The following is a 15,516-nucleotide window of genomic DNA, read 5'->3' as shown; positions in this document are numbered from 1 at the left end:
TTTGTGGCAAACACCAAAGTTAAAATATGCAGGGTAAAAGTTTTAAACCCACTTTACTTCTATAGAGCCAGACTTTCTCATAACATTTAAAACTATTCTTGATCAAAAGTGACTGGAGTTCTCTAAAGGTATTTTTTTCTCTTCTTTGAACTTTGATTACATTTTAAATCATTTTTAATCCAGTCTGACCACAACAGCATTTTATGGAACGTGTGCTGAAAAAAAGTGGACAAGTTTCGAGGAAAAAACATGCAAAAAGCTCAAACATGTGAAGCTCTGTGTGGGCCGCTTCATTTTAAACAGGCAAGTCATAAAGAGCAATGTCACTGCTTTAAATGCAGTGACACATATATATATACACACACAAACACACATCAGAAGGATAAAATGGTTACATTTTTTGTTTGCTTGTGTGTGCTTTAAGCATTACTACAATGTAAAATCACATTCTGTCAGTTTCATAGCTCTGGTTTATATTACTTGATCAACACTTTAAGATCTAAACTTATTCTCCTCTAGAATGATCAACACCATTATTATGCAAGTTTTATTTTTCAATAGTACCACATTTAAAATGAGAGAAATCACATTCCTGCAAAAATGTGGATGCAGATGCCGAGTGCTGAATGACATCGCTACAAATTGCAAAAGAAGCTAAAACTAAATTATAAAAGACAAAAAAGCAGAACACTATCTAAAAGCGAAAAAAAAAAAATGCTAGCTATAAGTAGCAGAATCAAAGCTAAAAACTAAAAGCAGCATAAGACGACAAAAATGGTGGAAGTATAATAAAACAGATTTCAAAGAAAAACGTGTTTTTAAGGAACTGAATCAATATATTCTATGTGGAAAACATTTGTAAAAAAAAAAAAGTTAGTTAATTATTGTAAAAAGCAAAAGTTCTAAAAAAAAAAGGTCATAGCACCCATCTCCTGAATGAGCTGAACGTTTTCATATATAAATGGTTAAAATAACACAAGGTGTGCAGAATTAATTATACTGCAAAAAAACATAAAAAAGCTCACAAAACAAAACAGGAAAACAATACTATGAATGCTGAAGCAGCATTCACACAACTAGTGCAAAAAGTGTTTTGCGGAATGCTGTGTGGGGTTTTAGGACTGATTTCAATCAGAATTATTCATTCAAAACATGCAACAACAAAATACTAACAGATGTGCTGTAAATCCAACATGTGGGTTGAAATGGAAGCACCAAAACGTCATTTCAGACAAAAGAACAAACAAATGAACAAGAAAACAAGTAGCCAAGCTATTTCCCCAAAGATGAGTTTATATATTCAACAACAGTAATGATTCTTCACAAGTCCTTCCCCAGGTTGTGTATCTCGTCCAGGACAAAGTCCAAGTCCTGCCTGCTGACCTGGGGGCTGATGACCACCATCCTGAAGAAGTTGGCATTGCCCCCATGCGGCTGGTAGCCCACCATCATGCTGCCCATCTTCATCATGCGCTCTTTGATTACCGGGGCCACCTGTAACAGACAACCCACCAAGAGATGTCGAAGAGTCTCATACATCTGAAGCCTTACCTCAGAAAATACAACAGTTACATGATGGAAAGGCATCCATCAAAAGAAGTACAAGTCTTACACTGTTAATGCTACTATCAGCTGTGGTAGTAGTTGAGAGTCATCCTCAACACATGCTTGAAGCGAGAGCCCGCAGTGAGACTGTGCATAATGTGATTTTCAAAGTATGACTAGAGTGGTTATAATTCTGTCCCTTCTGAACATAAGATGACCCCTGTCTAAAGCTCTGGCATAAAAGGCAGCAGGTGATAGGCAAAGAATGTGTCTTTAATTTAATTTTAGAGGTATAAAATTAATCCTTGACTAAAGGAACCTTTACTTTAAGAAGCAGATGTATAGCTAAACTGAAGTATTAAAAGAAAAGTACAGACTGAACAGTGATGGGTCGGGCTGTAGCCAAATCTTCTCACTCCTTCTCTTAACTTGTTTGTCATCATGCTGGTAGGGGTCTCCTAATTCTTTCTGTGATGGATAAGAAAGGCAAAGCTGTATGGCCCTTCAAAATGAAATTCATTAGGCACGCACTTCAAATAAAATACTATAAACTGCAATGGCAAATGAACTCACAAATGTGTGTTTAGGCATGCATTCATTTCTTTAGAATTTCCCTTGTTGGTGCTTAAATCCTGTGTGACAAAATCGTTTTTAGGACTTTTCAAAGATCCAACTAAAGAAATGGAAACAAACTGTGCCTCTGTGACCAGCTGCCGTTGACCAGGTGCCTCAAAAAGGCACAATAAAACCCTTGGGTATTATATTTTACTCCCACTACAGCACTCTGTAGGGGTGTCCATCAACTGTTATCTGTTTCTTTGTTGTTGTTGTTTTAAATGATTTTATATTTACTTATTTATATAAAAAATATTTTACATTGTTTAGTATCTATACTTTTATTTAGGTAGTTATTTACTTGTAGCATTGTGTTTTGTTCCTATTTTTTAAGAATGACAGTAAATTTCCCTGAAATAACCTGTGTAAAATGGGTAAAAAAGACTTCAAGGTCTGTTTTAAGACTTTTAACTTCAAACCACCTTTTGAAAAACTATAAAACTGTTGCCCAAGAACATCTTAAAGGTTACATGAAAGTTGCTGTTTTTCTTTCAACTGCTTCCCTCAGCGGGGGTCGCCGCAAGGAGCAAACCTAAGTGAGAGATTTGACAATTGTTTTACACCAGATGCCCTTCTTGACACAATCTGGGCTCCAATCCGCAGCTTCAGGATTACAGGACCGCCACACTGACCACCGAGCTACCGCAGCCCCAAAGGTGACAATAAAGTCTACCCCCTTAAAAGCAAAATATGATTTAAGACCTACGATTTCTCAAAAGTATGCATATCACCCACCACCTTTCATGCCAAAGTTTTAGACTAAGATCATCATGCGAAACGACCGAGTTGCAGCCATGTTGGTCAAACCTTGAAACTAACGTTATTCTGGATCTGATACGATACTGTGAGATGTCAGTGTGTGTTGAGGATGACTCTCAGCTACTACCACATCTAATTTGAGCTCAAAAACATTATTGCCTGCTTTTAGGAGGCAGGCAATAGGTAGCATAAAGTCACTGTACTGTACTTTTATCTATTAAAACCTTACATTGTGCAGTTTTTGACAGAACTCTGGTCCATCGGGAAGGTTCCTAAGACTCGGCGGAATGTACCAAAAGCAAACATTTGCATATTCAGGCTGCAGAAGAGAAATAAACAAACATTTCTAGCTACATTACAACACAAATAAAATGCAACTTTAATTATTCTTCTGATTGCATGTATGCAATGATAAAATAAGTGGAGCAATGTGAAGATCTCAGGAAAAACATAACTATTAATAAACTAACCTCCATCAACAGACGGAAACCTTCTCTTTTCTTGATTTCTTCTGCAAGATACCTGTAAGTAAAATCACATTTAGGGTCAGAATCAGGAATGAATACTGTAATATGTGAAGTTAGAAGGCTGAAGCGTCGAAAAAAAGGTTTATAAGTTTATAATATATTGACACGAATGGTTTATAGCCATAAATATGTTACAAATATTTAGAATCACTGGTTTGCTTAATAAATAATTTTATGCTCCTAATTAAACAATATAAATGAATGAATGAATGAACAGTTTCAGAATACAAATGTCTGAGACTTTATTTTTAAATATAACTTTAACATGGATGCATCTATGACCTATACTTCCTACTGGGGTCATTCAGAACAATGACCACTAGATGTCACTGTGGATCGGCTGACTACAGCATGTCAACCTGAAGCAATAAGTTATCATTGTTGTCATTTGATTTGGACAAAACACAGCTGAATCTGGATCAGCACTGATAGAACATCATCCTGTCACTAAGCGCTGTTTCTGAGGACTGACCTGCTCATTTCGAAGGCTCTGTCCACCCTCTGCCCCAGCTCTTTGGTTCCCAAAGCCTTCCACGTGAGCCAGAACTTGAAGGCATCCGGCTTCCTGCTGCACTGGATCGACTTGTCCCCTATGTCGTAGCTCACATCGTAGAACTTGTCCTGCTGGAAGAGGTAGGAGGCCCGAGCAGAGTGGCAGTGCTGGAGGAGGTGCTGAGGAAACACAACGCCAAGAATGACTAAAACATTCAAGACCTACACTATTAAATGAATTCACTTTTGTATCTGGATCATATAAAGCCGTTTAATCCACATGAGCATTCTACACACAATACAGTATGTTGTGATGTAGGATTAGTACTTTTGGGTCCTCTGGGCCAGTCATGCTCACTCCCATTTTTGTGACTTGTCTTGTGCGGCGCAAGTGGCATGTTGTAAACAGAAAGAGCTGCCGGGCAGAATCTGTGAGCAAGTTCCTACAGGCATTCATACAACTGAACAAAAACCATGAAGGTCCATTCATTGCAGACTTTTTATACACTTCAAAAACTGCCTTGATATGATGGAACTTTAAATGAAGCTCATGCTTGCATTGCACAACTCTTCTTGTGCCATTCCTGCTACATGTCTGTGTTTTGCGACACCTCCAGTTTAAGAGAACTGAAGCAACAACTCTGATCTCTTGACATCACAATTTGTAAGAGCCTGGAATCAGCTGACAGTATAATCTCACTCTGAATTTCCATTTAAAAAGGGGTCAGATCACACAACCGTTCTGTAAAAAGACCTACTAACCCAGCCGTCCTTTCCGTGAGTCAATTGTGTCTAGAACCCCTGAGAGTGGTTTACCAGGGAAGAGTTTTGGCTTGTTTCAAGATTGTGAAACCATCTGGCACAAGAGCCATTATCTCCACCTACATGCCTTTTTTCTCACCGTTTTGTCTCTGATCAGAAAAGCTGAGCACTGCAGGCACGTCATCAGCATCTTGTGAGGGTTCCAGGCAACAGAGTTGGCTCTTAAAAAAAAGTAAAATAAAAAATCAGAAACTTCTGCCTAAGACTTAACAATGCAGTGTTTACCTTGTCAGTGCAAATTTAAATTTGTTCTTACTTTTCAATGCCCTTTAATAGGTACTTGTGCTTCTTTGACATGAGTGCTCCTCCTCCCCAACATGCCTGAGAAAAAGGAAAAAGAGAAAATGATCATGTGTCTTACTGATGAGGCATGACTGTGGCAAATTAATCCACTGAACTTACATCTACATGCAGCCACAGGTTGTGCTTCTCGCAGATTTCTCCAATTTTGTCGATGGGATCGAACGCTCCAAACACTGTGGTCCCTGCTGTGGCGTTTACCAGGAAGGGAACTGCTCCCTGAACACAAACACACATTTTACCCAACAGTCTTGGAACACTTTCACTGCAGGAAAACAAAACCTGAAAGAAAATCGAACTTCTCACCTTCCTTTTAGCAGATTCGATTTGTTCTTCCAGAGCAGAAGGAATCATCTTTCCTCTAGAAGATCACGGAAAAAAAAAAAAAAATCAATATTCAGTTAGATTTCTTTTATAAAACAAGGTATGAATAAACAAATGTGTCAACTGCACTTACTGTCTGATAAATTTAAAGTTTAGTACACATTTGCAAAAGATTTTAAAATATCGGTCAACAGAAATGTAACAATTAATGTCAATTAAAATGAAATTAACAGTTAAATTTTAAAAAGTTTTGCTCTGTGACTGCTGAAGATAAGCCTCGCAACCCTGAATGGAAAAGCAGGTGGATGGACGGACGGACGGAAGGATGGATGGATGGATGGATGGATGGATGGATGGATGGATGGATGGATGGATGGATGGATGGATGGATGGATGGATGGATGGATGGATGGATGGATGGATGGATGGATGGATGGATGGATGAAAAAGATTTTCAGTTATAAACTACAAATGCTTTAGAAATAGACGTTAACAAAATTGAAACTTTAGAATATATATAATTATCCATCCATCCATTTTCTTTTACCTGCTTCTCCTTTCCGGGTCGAAGGGAGCTAGTGACTATCTCCAGCAGTTACTGCGAGAGGCGGGGGACACCCTGGACAGGTCGCAAGTCCAACACAGGGACACATAGAAACAAATGATGTGACTCATGAATGTTTTTGGTCTGTGGGAGGAAACCGGAATACCCGGAGTAAACCCATGGATATGTATGGATATGGCAGTAACTCCACTCAGAAAGGCCTAAGGCAAGAGGCAAACCTGCAACGTTTTTACAACTCTAACCACTGTTCCACTGTTCTAACCCCAGCTATAATAGAACAGAAATTAATAGTGAAATTGAAAAAGAAAAATTGATAGATGGATAAATCAATCACTGTTTGAGGTCAACAGCACCCCTCTTCCAAGACACACAGTGTTGGTAAAGCGCTGCTTACCCCGCGTCAGCTGCCTGATAGTTTGCCAGAATCTTCTTGGAGCCAATCAAGAGTCTCTATCCAAGGCCTCACTGAACTCCTCCCAAGCCTTTGCCTCAGCAACAGCCAGGGCTGCAGCTCCATTGTCCCACCAATACCTCTTAGCTGCCTCGGGTATCCTACTAGCTAACAACGCCTAATAAGACACCTCACCCAGGGTGTCCACCACCGAGTTCAAGAATGGCCGCCACCAGAGACACCAACAATCTTGCAACCACAGCTCAAGGCAGCCGCCTCAACAATAGAAGTGCAGAACATGGCCCACTTGGACTCAGTGTCCCCGACAACACTGTGCGTTGAAGTGAGCCTGACTAGAACTAATCACAAGTTCAGGCTTGTACCCCACCAAAGAGCTGCCATTCCATGTCCGCTGCCATCCACAGCACTTACCGGTATGCACCCCCTGCAGGTGGTGTGCCCACAGGAAGAGCTTTTAGTTACAGTTGAGCTAATTTAAGTTTTTAGCTATGACTTTGCCAATTTTAGCATTTCCTTATGTTTTGGCTAATTTTATGTCCTAGCTATGGTTTATCAAACTTTCGCTTTTAGCAAAAGTTTTGCCAGTTTTTAGCTTCTGTTTTGCTTGTTTTAAGCCTAACAGTTTAGTTAAGCTTAGTTTAGTTAATTCATTCTTTACCAAATTTCAACCAAGTCATTTAGCTGTCATCACTCACATTGCATTTTTGCAGAAAATGCAATTTCTCTAGTTACAATTACAATAGTTTCTTTTGAACTACTCTGGCCTCTCCATTCACAGAGAAGGAACGAGTGCATCAGGCAGAAGTATAAATGGTTAGTTTACCTTTTATCAGTCGGCACCATATGAACATTCTTTGTGCCAATTCCCATTAAAGCTGCTGCTTTAGAGATGGAGTAATGAGACTGAAAGAAGTAGAACAAGAATAATTTACTGAAACACATAAATAACCACTAGTTATAGAAAGTCAGACATATCTCTGTTTTAAAAAGTAAAATTTAAAAGCTTTCCTTTGCAGGAATATGAGAGTCACCAGCTCGATCAAGTAAGTGAATTATTCAGGTTTTTGTAAAAGAAGAGTAACTTTCTGCTCATCTGGGGATAAAGGTTTGCCTGAACTTCCAGAATCACAGCTGCAAGTTTATGGAATGCGGCCTTTTAAACTAACTCGTGTGTAAAATGACCAAAACGTTTTGTCACAAGCCCTTTCTGCGGTGGAGTTGCCCAGTACCTCCTGTGAAGTGAACACGGCGAGCTGCGGAGCAGCAGAGAGCCCAAGCTCTTTGATATCAGGATAGTAACGGTACCTGGCCAGGTTCATCGCATACATGTTGGACATTGAGCCACCTTAAAGAGAAAACAATAAACCGTAAGTGAATCAATAAATAATATCATGGTGTGTGTTAGAAAGTAACACTATAGATTCATGGTCTGGTGCAAGTACCACTGCTGGTACTCAGGATCCTTTCTAGTGGTACTCAAGGAAATTTGGTATCAACTGTTTATAAGTTAAATAACAACTAATAAATTGTAACAGGCTGAACCATGATGTAAAGCTGAAAAGTACAGACAACCTATATCAAGTAAAATAAAATCTTGGCTCCAAATGGAAACTGCTTCAAACAAAAGTGGAGATTATTTCAAGATCCCTCGTGGAAACTAGAGGACAATGGTTAAGCCTGGAACCTCCTTAGACTAAGATCATTTTATGATGATAATGACAGAGTTGTAGCTATCTGGGTGAAACCTTGAATCTAAAGTAATGTAAAGCTGTGAGTATGTGTCGTGAATGATTCTCAGCTAACACTAAAGTTAATGCTAAAGTTTTAAGCAAAGCTCTTCCTCACTGAGTAGAACTTGGAGTATATGTTGGGGATGACTCTCAGCTAAACCTCACCACATTTTAGGTCAAAAATTGTAAAGCTGACTGAGTTATAGCCATTTTCTGTGCTGGGTAACAGTTCAGTTGGCTGTGGCAGCCATCTTGAAGTAGGTTGACTCCAAAAATGAATTAGTTGTTAGAAGGAACATCCAGCAATTGTTTTCCTGAGAGTGGTTTATGAGATATTTCGCTAACAGACAGAGTTGACTCCAAATAGTTAACGGCATAATTTTAAACAAAGACCTTTCATAATCTGTTTGTGCTCAAAACGTGTGATGAGGATGACTCTCAGCTACTACCACACCTAATTTAAGGTCAATATATAAAAGTTGACTAAGTTGTAGCCTTTATTGTTTTTTTGTTTTTTTTATTTTAAATTCAGTTGGCTGTGGCAGCCATCTTGAATCAAGTTTACTCCAAAAGTTAATTGGTTCTACATGTAACATGATTGTACATATATTTGCACTTTTAAGTTATTTTGAAACTTTTGTTATATTGGTGATACTTGAAGGGCGTAGTAATTTCTGAGGTGGTACACGTTCTAAAAGGTTTGAGAATCTTTGTATCTGCTTCTGATTGTAACACAATATGAATGAAAACATCGTGTTTTAATCAAACAGGTGATTGTTGCGCCCCACTAACATGTCCTGTTCTCCTAGTTCTTTATTTCAGGGGTGACCAGAACAAAAACTCAAAATACATTAAATATAGTCTATTTAGATTTATTAATCAAAACAGTAAAACAACAAAGTCAGTTAATCAGACAGAGAGTCACTCACCGCCCCGGTACCAGATCTCCACTCAACACACCTTAAGGGTGATGCCAAGAGAGAAACCCCGACCAATTGAGGGCCTGTAATTTTATTCTAACTAACTACGTCCCCTAAGGCGTTTCCCTGTGTGTATCTGTAAAAGGCTAACTGTGACCAGAACTGGTCCCAACTGGGTTTTTGGTGGTTATGTGGTGGGAACTGAAGCGTGTCAGCGTGCAAGCAACTAGAAAAAAACATCTCATCTCCTTCAAGGTCGTCCATTTCATCAGGCAAAAATATTTCACATGTCATGGAAAATTACACTCTAACATGATTGTCCCAACAGATGTACAGCGGACCATACCTGCATTAAAAATTCCATCTCCTCCTTCCTCCCAGCCGATCATCTCCATCATCTTCCTCAGCACAGCATCCTCTATGAGAGTGAAGACTGGTGCCATCTCATATGTGTATCTGATGGAAAGTGTGTATTTGCATTTTAACCATCAGGCATAAAGAAACCTAGCAGGACACCAACATCACTATAAAGCAGGACTCACAGACTGGTTTTGAGGGTCTCAGTGATGAAGCTTGCAACCAGAGAGTAGGGCTCCATCCCTGCGAACAGCTGGTTGAAGAAACGAGGGTGGGCTGGAAACAGCACAGTTCCATCAGATATGCGTCACATTGAAATGCTGCTTATCCAAACTTCTCATATATACAAGTGCCCTTATGTGTGCATTTATTCACAATAGGAAAGAAAACAACACTTAAAAGGACTAACATTCTTTGAAGAAATACACATTAAACGCTGTCTTTCATAAACGAAGTTTGGATTAAGGTCATCTCATGTTGAGAAAGAACAAAGTTGCAGCCTTCTTGGTCAAACCTTGAAATCTCATGCGATAATGGGAGATGTTGCACTTGGAATACATGTTGGGAAACGATCTCAGCTACTTTCACATCAATTTTAACTCAATATCTGTAAAGCTGACTGAGATATGGACATTTCTGAGTTTGCTATGGTTGCTCAGCTGTGGTGGCTAGGTTAATCATTTGTAGATGTGCATTTTTACTACCCTTCGCCTGCAGCGGCAGGAGTTAAAATACAAAACAATCAGATACAACTTATCACTAAGCTAGGGTAGTCAAATGCAGTTACACTTGCGGTTAAAACGTAGTCCTCAGCTTGGGTCCTTATTAGCTAATTGGTATTTACATTTTTACTAACAGACCTTAGTTTTCAGATGCATTATGCCAATTATTTGTACAATAATATAAATGATTGTTTCTTATGACATATTATAAAGAATTTAGAACAAAAAATGCTTATTGATAAAAAAAAGAAGGGCATCCCTTCTTCTTTTACCACCAGTCTGTAAACGTTCAGGAGCTGAAGAGAGCAGCTGCTGGAGGTTTTGGAGGAGAATGTTGTCCCATTTTGGTCTGATGGAGGATTCTTGCTGCTCAACAGTCCTGGGTCTTTTTTTTTTTTTTTGCTGGATTTTGTGTTTCATGATGCGTCAAATGTTTTAAGTTGGTGAGAGGTCTGGACTGCAGACAGACCAGTTCTGCACCCAGACTCTTCTTCTACAAAGCCATGCTGCTGTAATGGATACAGTGTTGTATTGTCTTGCTAAAATATGCAAGGCCTTCCATGAAAAAGGGAACTCTGTGCTGGTAACAGGTTGGATGGCCTCTCTTCTCTTCTGTATGACAAACTTGGCAGCCAGTGGTTTCCAAAAACATTTCACATTACAGTTCATCTGTTCACAGAACAGTTCTCCTCTTTGCCTCAGTCCATTTTAAAGGAGCTTTGGTCCAAAGAAGACATCAGAGTTTCTGGATGGTGTTCTTCTGGGTTCTTCTTTACCTTATAGAGCTTTAAACAGCCTTTGTGGATGGCACAGTGAACTGTGTTTATAGACAATGATCTGTGGAAGTGTTCCTGACTCCATGCAATGATCAGACTGGTTTTTAATGCAGTGGTTCCTGAGGGCCCAAAGATCATGGGGATCCAATACTGACTTTCAGTCTTGTCCTTTGAGCTCAGAGATTTCTCCAAGTTCTTGAAACCTTTTATTGATATCATGAACTGTAGATGATGGGATATTCAGTCTTCCCAATCTTCTATTGAGTAATATTAATCTAAAATTGTTTCACCGTTTTTAGACATAGTTTTTCAGAAACTGGTGAACCTCTGCCCGTGTTTATTTCTAAAAGATTCAGCCTCTAAAATGTTCTTTTTATACCCAGTCTTCTTACTGACCTGCTGACAATTAACCTAGTAAGTCACAAAATGCTCCTCCACATTTGTCTGGTATTCCTCAGTAACATAAATTTTCCAAGTTTGTCAAGTCAGCTAAGATTGCACTTCAATAAAAATCCAAACATATAGGTACCAACACTCTACTTTGAAATTACAACAATTAAAGCAACAACAAAAACAGATGTAAATTTAAGTAGACACTATGTTGCTCTGATGAACATTACCTCAAGTCATATACCTGACATCTTTTAAAGGCTGCAAGTTCATCAGCAAGAGTTTGATGAGTCCTTGGACATTTATAGTTGCTCTTTCCACATCAAAATCACACAGTTTACTAAGACATGCAAACTTTATTACCTCTGCCAAGGAGGTTATGTTTTTTGTTATGCTGGTTGGTTGGTTGGTTGGTTGGTTTGCTTGTCTGTTAGCAAGATCACTTAAAAACGAATGAACAGATTTTGATAAACTTTTCAGGAAATGTTAAGTTTGTCACAAAAAATAATGGATTAAATTTTTCCATGACTTTTTGGCTTTGGAAAATTTTTGTGCACTCCAAGTGCTTCTAGTTTTCTTGGCTTTAAAGTCAGTTAATTGCTGTGTGAAATCTACACTAAATATGCTCAGTTTTTAAAGCTAAATAAAGAGCAATTGAGATCCAATCTGTTACAGATTAGAAGGCTAGTTTTAATGCATTTAACCCTACTGAAGCCCTCAAAAGAGAGAGAGACAGAGAGAGGTAGAGAAGCCCTTGTAACTTTGGGTCAGTTTGACCCAAAGGCCACAGGAGGGTTAAAATGTATTCGCACAAATTGCATCAAAGACTGGATCTGGTTCACGGGCCTTCAGTTTGACACTTACACTAATTGATAGCAAAATGACTGCATGGTTTCTCTTTCTTACCATATAAAACATCAAATGCATATCTGCCTGGCTCATGGTTTTTGATTATAGCAAAGTATCTAAACAACAAATGATAAAGCTTTATTATCAAAATCTCCTCCCCAGCAGAGCAAAAGGGCTGAAATATTGAGTTGATCCAGCATTATGTTGTCAGTGTGGGGCCTGCTGTGCCCTAAAGTCAGCTCAATAAAGTTGGACTTACTGGTCTTGACGCTGTATCTGATGGCATCTCGACATCGCTTCAGGATTTTGGACTCAGACTCTCCTTGGTCTCTCAGCTCCAGATCCAACAGCTCCTTCAGCTCCTCGGGGGAACGCCACTCACAAACCTATCAGCAGGAACAAAGTTAGCTGTTGCACAACTCACTAATGCTTCACTACAGAAAGGAAAGAATTACAGTTCTACCTTTTCTCTGACATCTGTGGCCTTTTTCACTGCGTCTTCTAAAATAATCCCCATGGACTGATGAATAAAGCTGTCCACTGACAGAACACTCAGAGCTGGCCCATTCAGAGGAACATCGTCTGTAATGGTTAGAGAACATTTCACTGGATGACCTTAGGACCTCATGTATGAAAGAGTATGCAGTTTTCACACTGAAAGTTGGCGTACAGCCAAGATTTGAAAAGTGTGTGAGCACAAAAGTATTTGATTTATCAAACCATATGCATGCATGTTTCTGGGCACCTTTACATCATACATCCCAATTTATGTGGTACTGTGTGCACATGAGGTATCTCCCCTGACACATCTCCATTTAAATATGAAAATAGATGCAAATAAGTCCTGCATGTGTGATTCTCATCTCTGCACAATCAAAAATTAGGTCTAGATAGAGGAAAATTAGGACTTTGATAAAATAAGAGTCAGAGATACTCCTAAATAAGGTAGTGGGATGTAAAAGTATATTTTTGCACACGGTCTTCTGGCATCTGTGCCATGCATGAAGAGGAGTGTTGGTGTGTATGAAGCTGCGGTTATCAGAGCAGCACAAAACCGCAGAAGTAACAAAAACTTTAAATGGTCAGACATAAAGTAAAGCAAAGAATGGCTGCCCATCGCCTCTCGTCCAGTAATGTTAGACACCACTTACTGTACATAAATTACACACAGTGTCATGAATGTTGGTGTTGTTGGGGTTTTGTTCTTTGTCTGGGGTTTCTTGTTGATCTTGGTTTGGTTGTCTTTTGAGTTTCTGTGTTCTTCCTGTCTTGTCACTATTCACCTCAGTAGTTTTCCGGTCACGCCTGCCACGCCCACCACACCTGCTCCTCATGTCCACAGCTGCAGCCCATCTTCATCTCTCCGTCAGCCTTTAAAACTGGTCTCTGTCTCTCCATTCGCCACTGGGTCATTCCGTTCCTTTCTCTTTGTCATGTTCGTTGGTTTCCATGCCCTGCCTTGCCATTTTGGATTTGTTTTTCTTTGCTGCCACGCCAGCCTTTTGTTTTGTTAGTATTTTATTTTAATAAATTAGTTTCATTTTCAAGATGAGTCCGCGTTCTGGGTTCGCCTTTGTCTCCCCACCTTCTGACACACAGTTAATGTAAATGAATGAAGTGAACTGGAAGCGCAGATCTGTCGGCGGTGCACTTCTGAGGCTGAGGGATTTCCAACTTTAAGCATGTGTTTAGTAACATAATTACTGTTAACAGTGGCACTCTGGACCTTCGGAGAACTTAGATGCTTATTTATTAAATTGTTGTGGCAGTTGTAAATTAAAATAAGAAAACAGATAATAAACTCACAAATTTTATAACAAACTCTCTTTCATGCCAAACGGCTTTATAAAACTGCTTTAGTCTTTCTCAGTCTAATTCTTCCCTGCATATCTCATATCACAGTCTCTCAATTCAATTCAATTCAATTCAAAAATACTTTATTAATCCCAAAGGAAAATTTAATGTTGTTGTAGCTTATAATCCTGGTTTTGTTAGAGTTGTTATAGATGCTGATGGCTGTGGGCAGGAAGGGTCTCTTGTAGCGGTCTGTCCCGATTTGTCCTCGGTCCTGGTGTCCTCAAAGAGTCCCACCAGGTGAGCCTCGCTGGCCTCCTGCGGAGCCATAACGGCCGAGCTCTGGAAACACAGGTCGGTCTTGAAGTCCTGGGCGATCTCCTGGACCAGGTGCTACAAGGGTAGCTTCTGGATGAGCAGCTCGGTGGATTTCTGGTGGTGGTGGATCTCCCTGAGAGCCACGGTACTGGGCCTGTAGAGGTGAGGCTTCTTCACTCCGTCGGTGGTTGGGCAGCTTTGGTGGCCAGCTGCTTCCTGGGAGCTTTACCTCCGGTGGATAAATGGGCACTCTGCTTGGTTTTAGCCATGAATGGAGTTCAGGGTTCTTCACATTTAACACTTGTTGTCATGGTTACGCATCATAACAAAATGTCCAAAAGTAAAAAGGCTTCAGTAAAAACCCTTTTAGTTGCACAGCATCCGATACCAGAGGAAGTAATCATCCAAAAAAAGTGATTTACATCCAGAAAAAAAGAAGAATAAAGTTTTCAAAAGCAATATCTCAGAATGAAACAGAGCTACTCCAACATGCATCCACCTTGAGCAGTGCAATTCTAGAAGTAATTCTCTCGTGCCCTATGGCGTCACAGCAGTGACATGTAGTGACTAGAAGTATTGACAACATCAGAACAGAGCACAACATCTCCCCTGTTACCCAAACAAAAATTCTCATTCACTTTAAGCAAAAGTACTATTCCTTCAGATAGATTAGTACCACTGCAATGCAAAATAAAGTGTGCAATTTACGCTTAACCTTTCAGTTGGCAGAAGTGCTCCTAAATACAAATAATGTATTTTTTGTGAAACATAAAACACTATTAGAATTACAACTAAAATTAGCGCAATATCACAAGACATTTGTTCATATTTCCTGTGTAACACAGGCCAGTTCAGCACAGAGTTCCAAAATAATGGCCGTGGGCAATCTAAATCAAATAATAAGCAAGGTATCATCTTGTGGCAGCAGGCTGGTGTGATCCCTGAAAACGCCCCACAAATTCTTCCATTGGTGATTTCCTCCAGCAGCTTCAAAACTGCCATTGTACCACAATTATGTGCAACTTCACGCAGCATTTTATGCGCCTCAGCTGTCTGTGTGCCTCGCAAGCGTGCAATCATTGATGCATAATTATATGTCTACACGGGACAAAAATAAAGGAAACTGACAAGGCAGGACTTGACAGGATTCAAACTCGCAACACAACGACGAAGTTTTAAGAGTTTTATTGTGGACTGGACAGGAGCGGGACCTGTGACTCTAAACAGGACACTCACGTGACCGTCGTGGACTGGAACCGGAACAGGTAAGTTCTTCTTGGCTTGGTTACTAGTTGCAGA

The 15,516-nt window shown here is 39.6% G+C and overlaps 1 protein-coding gene across 2 annotated transcripts in view; it reads right to left on the bottom strand.

Annotated features, from left to right (window-relative positions):
- Positions 1 to 533: 533 nt before the first annotated feature.
- LOC108247748 (acidic amino acid decarboxylase GADL1) overlaps positions 534 to 15,516 on the bottom strand; it is a 20,349-nt gene continuing 5,366 nt past the window's right edge. The window contains exons 2-15 of one of the 2 annotated variants that reach the window (XM_017436112.3): positions 12,569 to 12,687; positions 12,365 to 12,491; positions 9,554 to 9,644; positions 9,358 to 9,467; positions 7,591 to 7,706; positions 7,185 to 7,264; positions 5,367 to 5,421; positions 5,163 to 5,279; positions 5,017 to 5,081; positions 4,840 to 4,921; positions 3,919 to 4,118; positions 3,390 to 3,441; positions 3,149 to 3,238; positions 534 to 1,494 (exon numbers count right to left, since the gene is read on the bottom strand). In XM_017436112.3, the coding sequence (XP_017291601.1) occupies positions 1,321 to 1,494; positions 3,149 to 3,238; positions 3,390 to 3,441; positions 3,919 to 4,118; positions 4,840 to 4,921; positions 5,017 to 5,081; positions 5,163 to 5,279; positions 5,367 to 5,421; positions 7,185 to 7,264; positions 7,591 to 7,706; positions 9,358 to 9,467; positions 9,554 to 9,644; positions 12,365 to 12,491; positions 12,569 to 12,687 (1,478 nt within the window). In that variant the 3' untranslated portion in view covers positions 534 to 1,320. The remainder of the gene's footprint in view (positions 1,495 to 3,148; positions 3,239 to 3,389; positions 3,442 to 3,918; positions 4,119 to 4,839; positions 4,922 to 5,016; positions 5,082 to 5,162; positions 5,280 to 5,366; positions 5,422 to 7,184; positions 7,265 to 7,590; positions 7,707 to 9,357; positions 9,468 to 9,553; positions 9,645 to 12,364; positions 12,492 to 12,568; positions 12,688 to 15,516) is intronic. The other variant, XM_037980322.1, reaches the window with a different exon arrangement.

Source organism: Kryptolebias marmoratus, linkage group LG16 (assembly GCF_001649575.2).
Source record: "Kryptolebias marmoratus isolate JLee-2015 linkage group LG16, ASM164957v2, whole genome shotgun sequence".
Lineage (NCBI taxonomy): Eukaryota > Metazoa > Chordata > Actinopteri > Cyprinodontiformes > Rivulidae > Kryptolebias > Kryptolebias marmoratus.
This window is presented reverse-complemented; position numbering and strand designations above follow the sequence as displayed.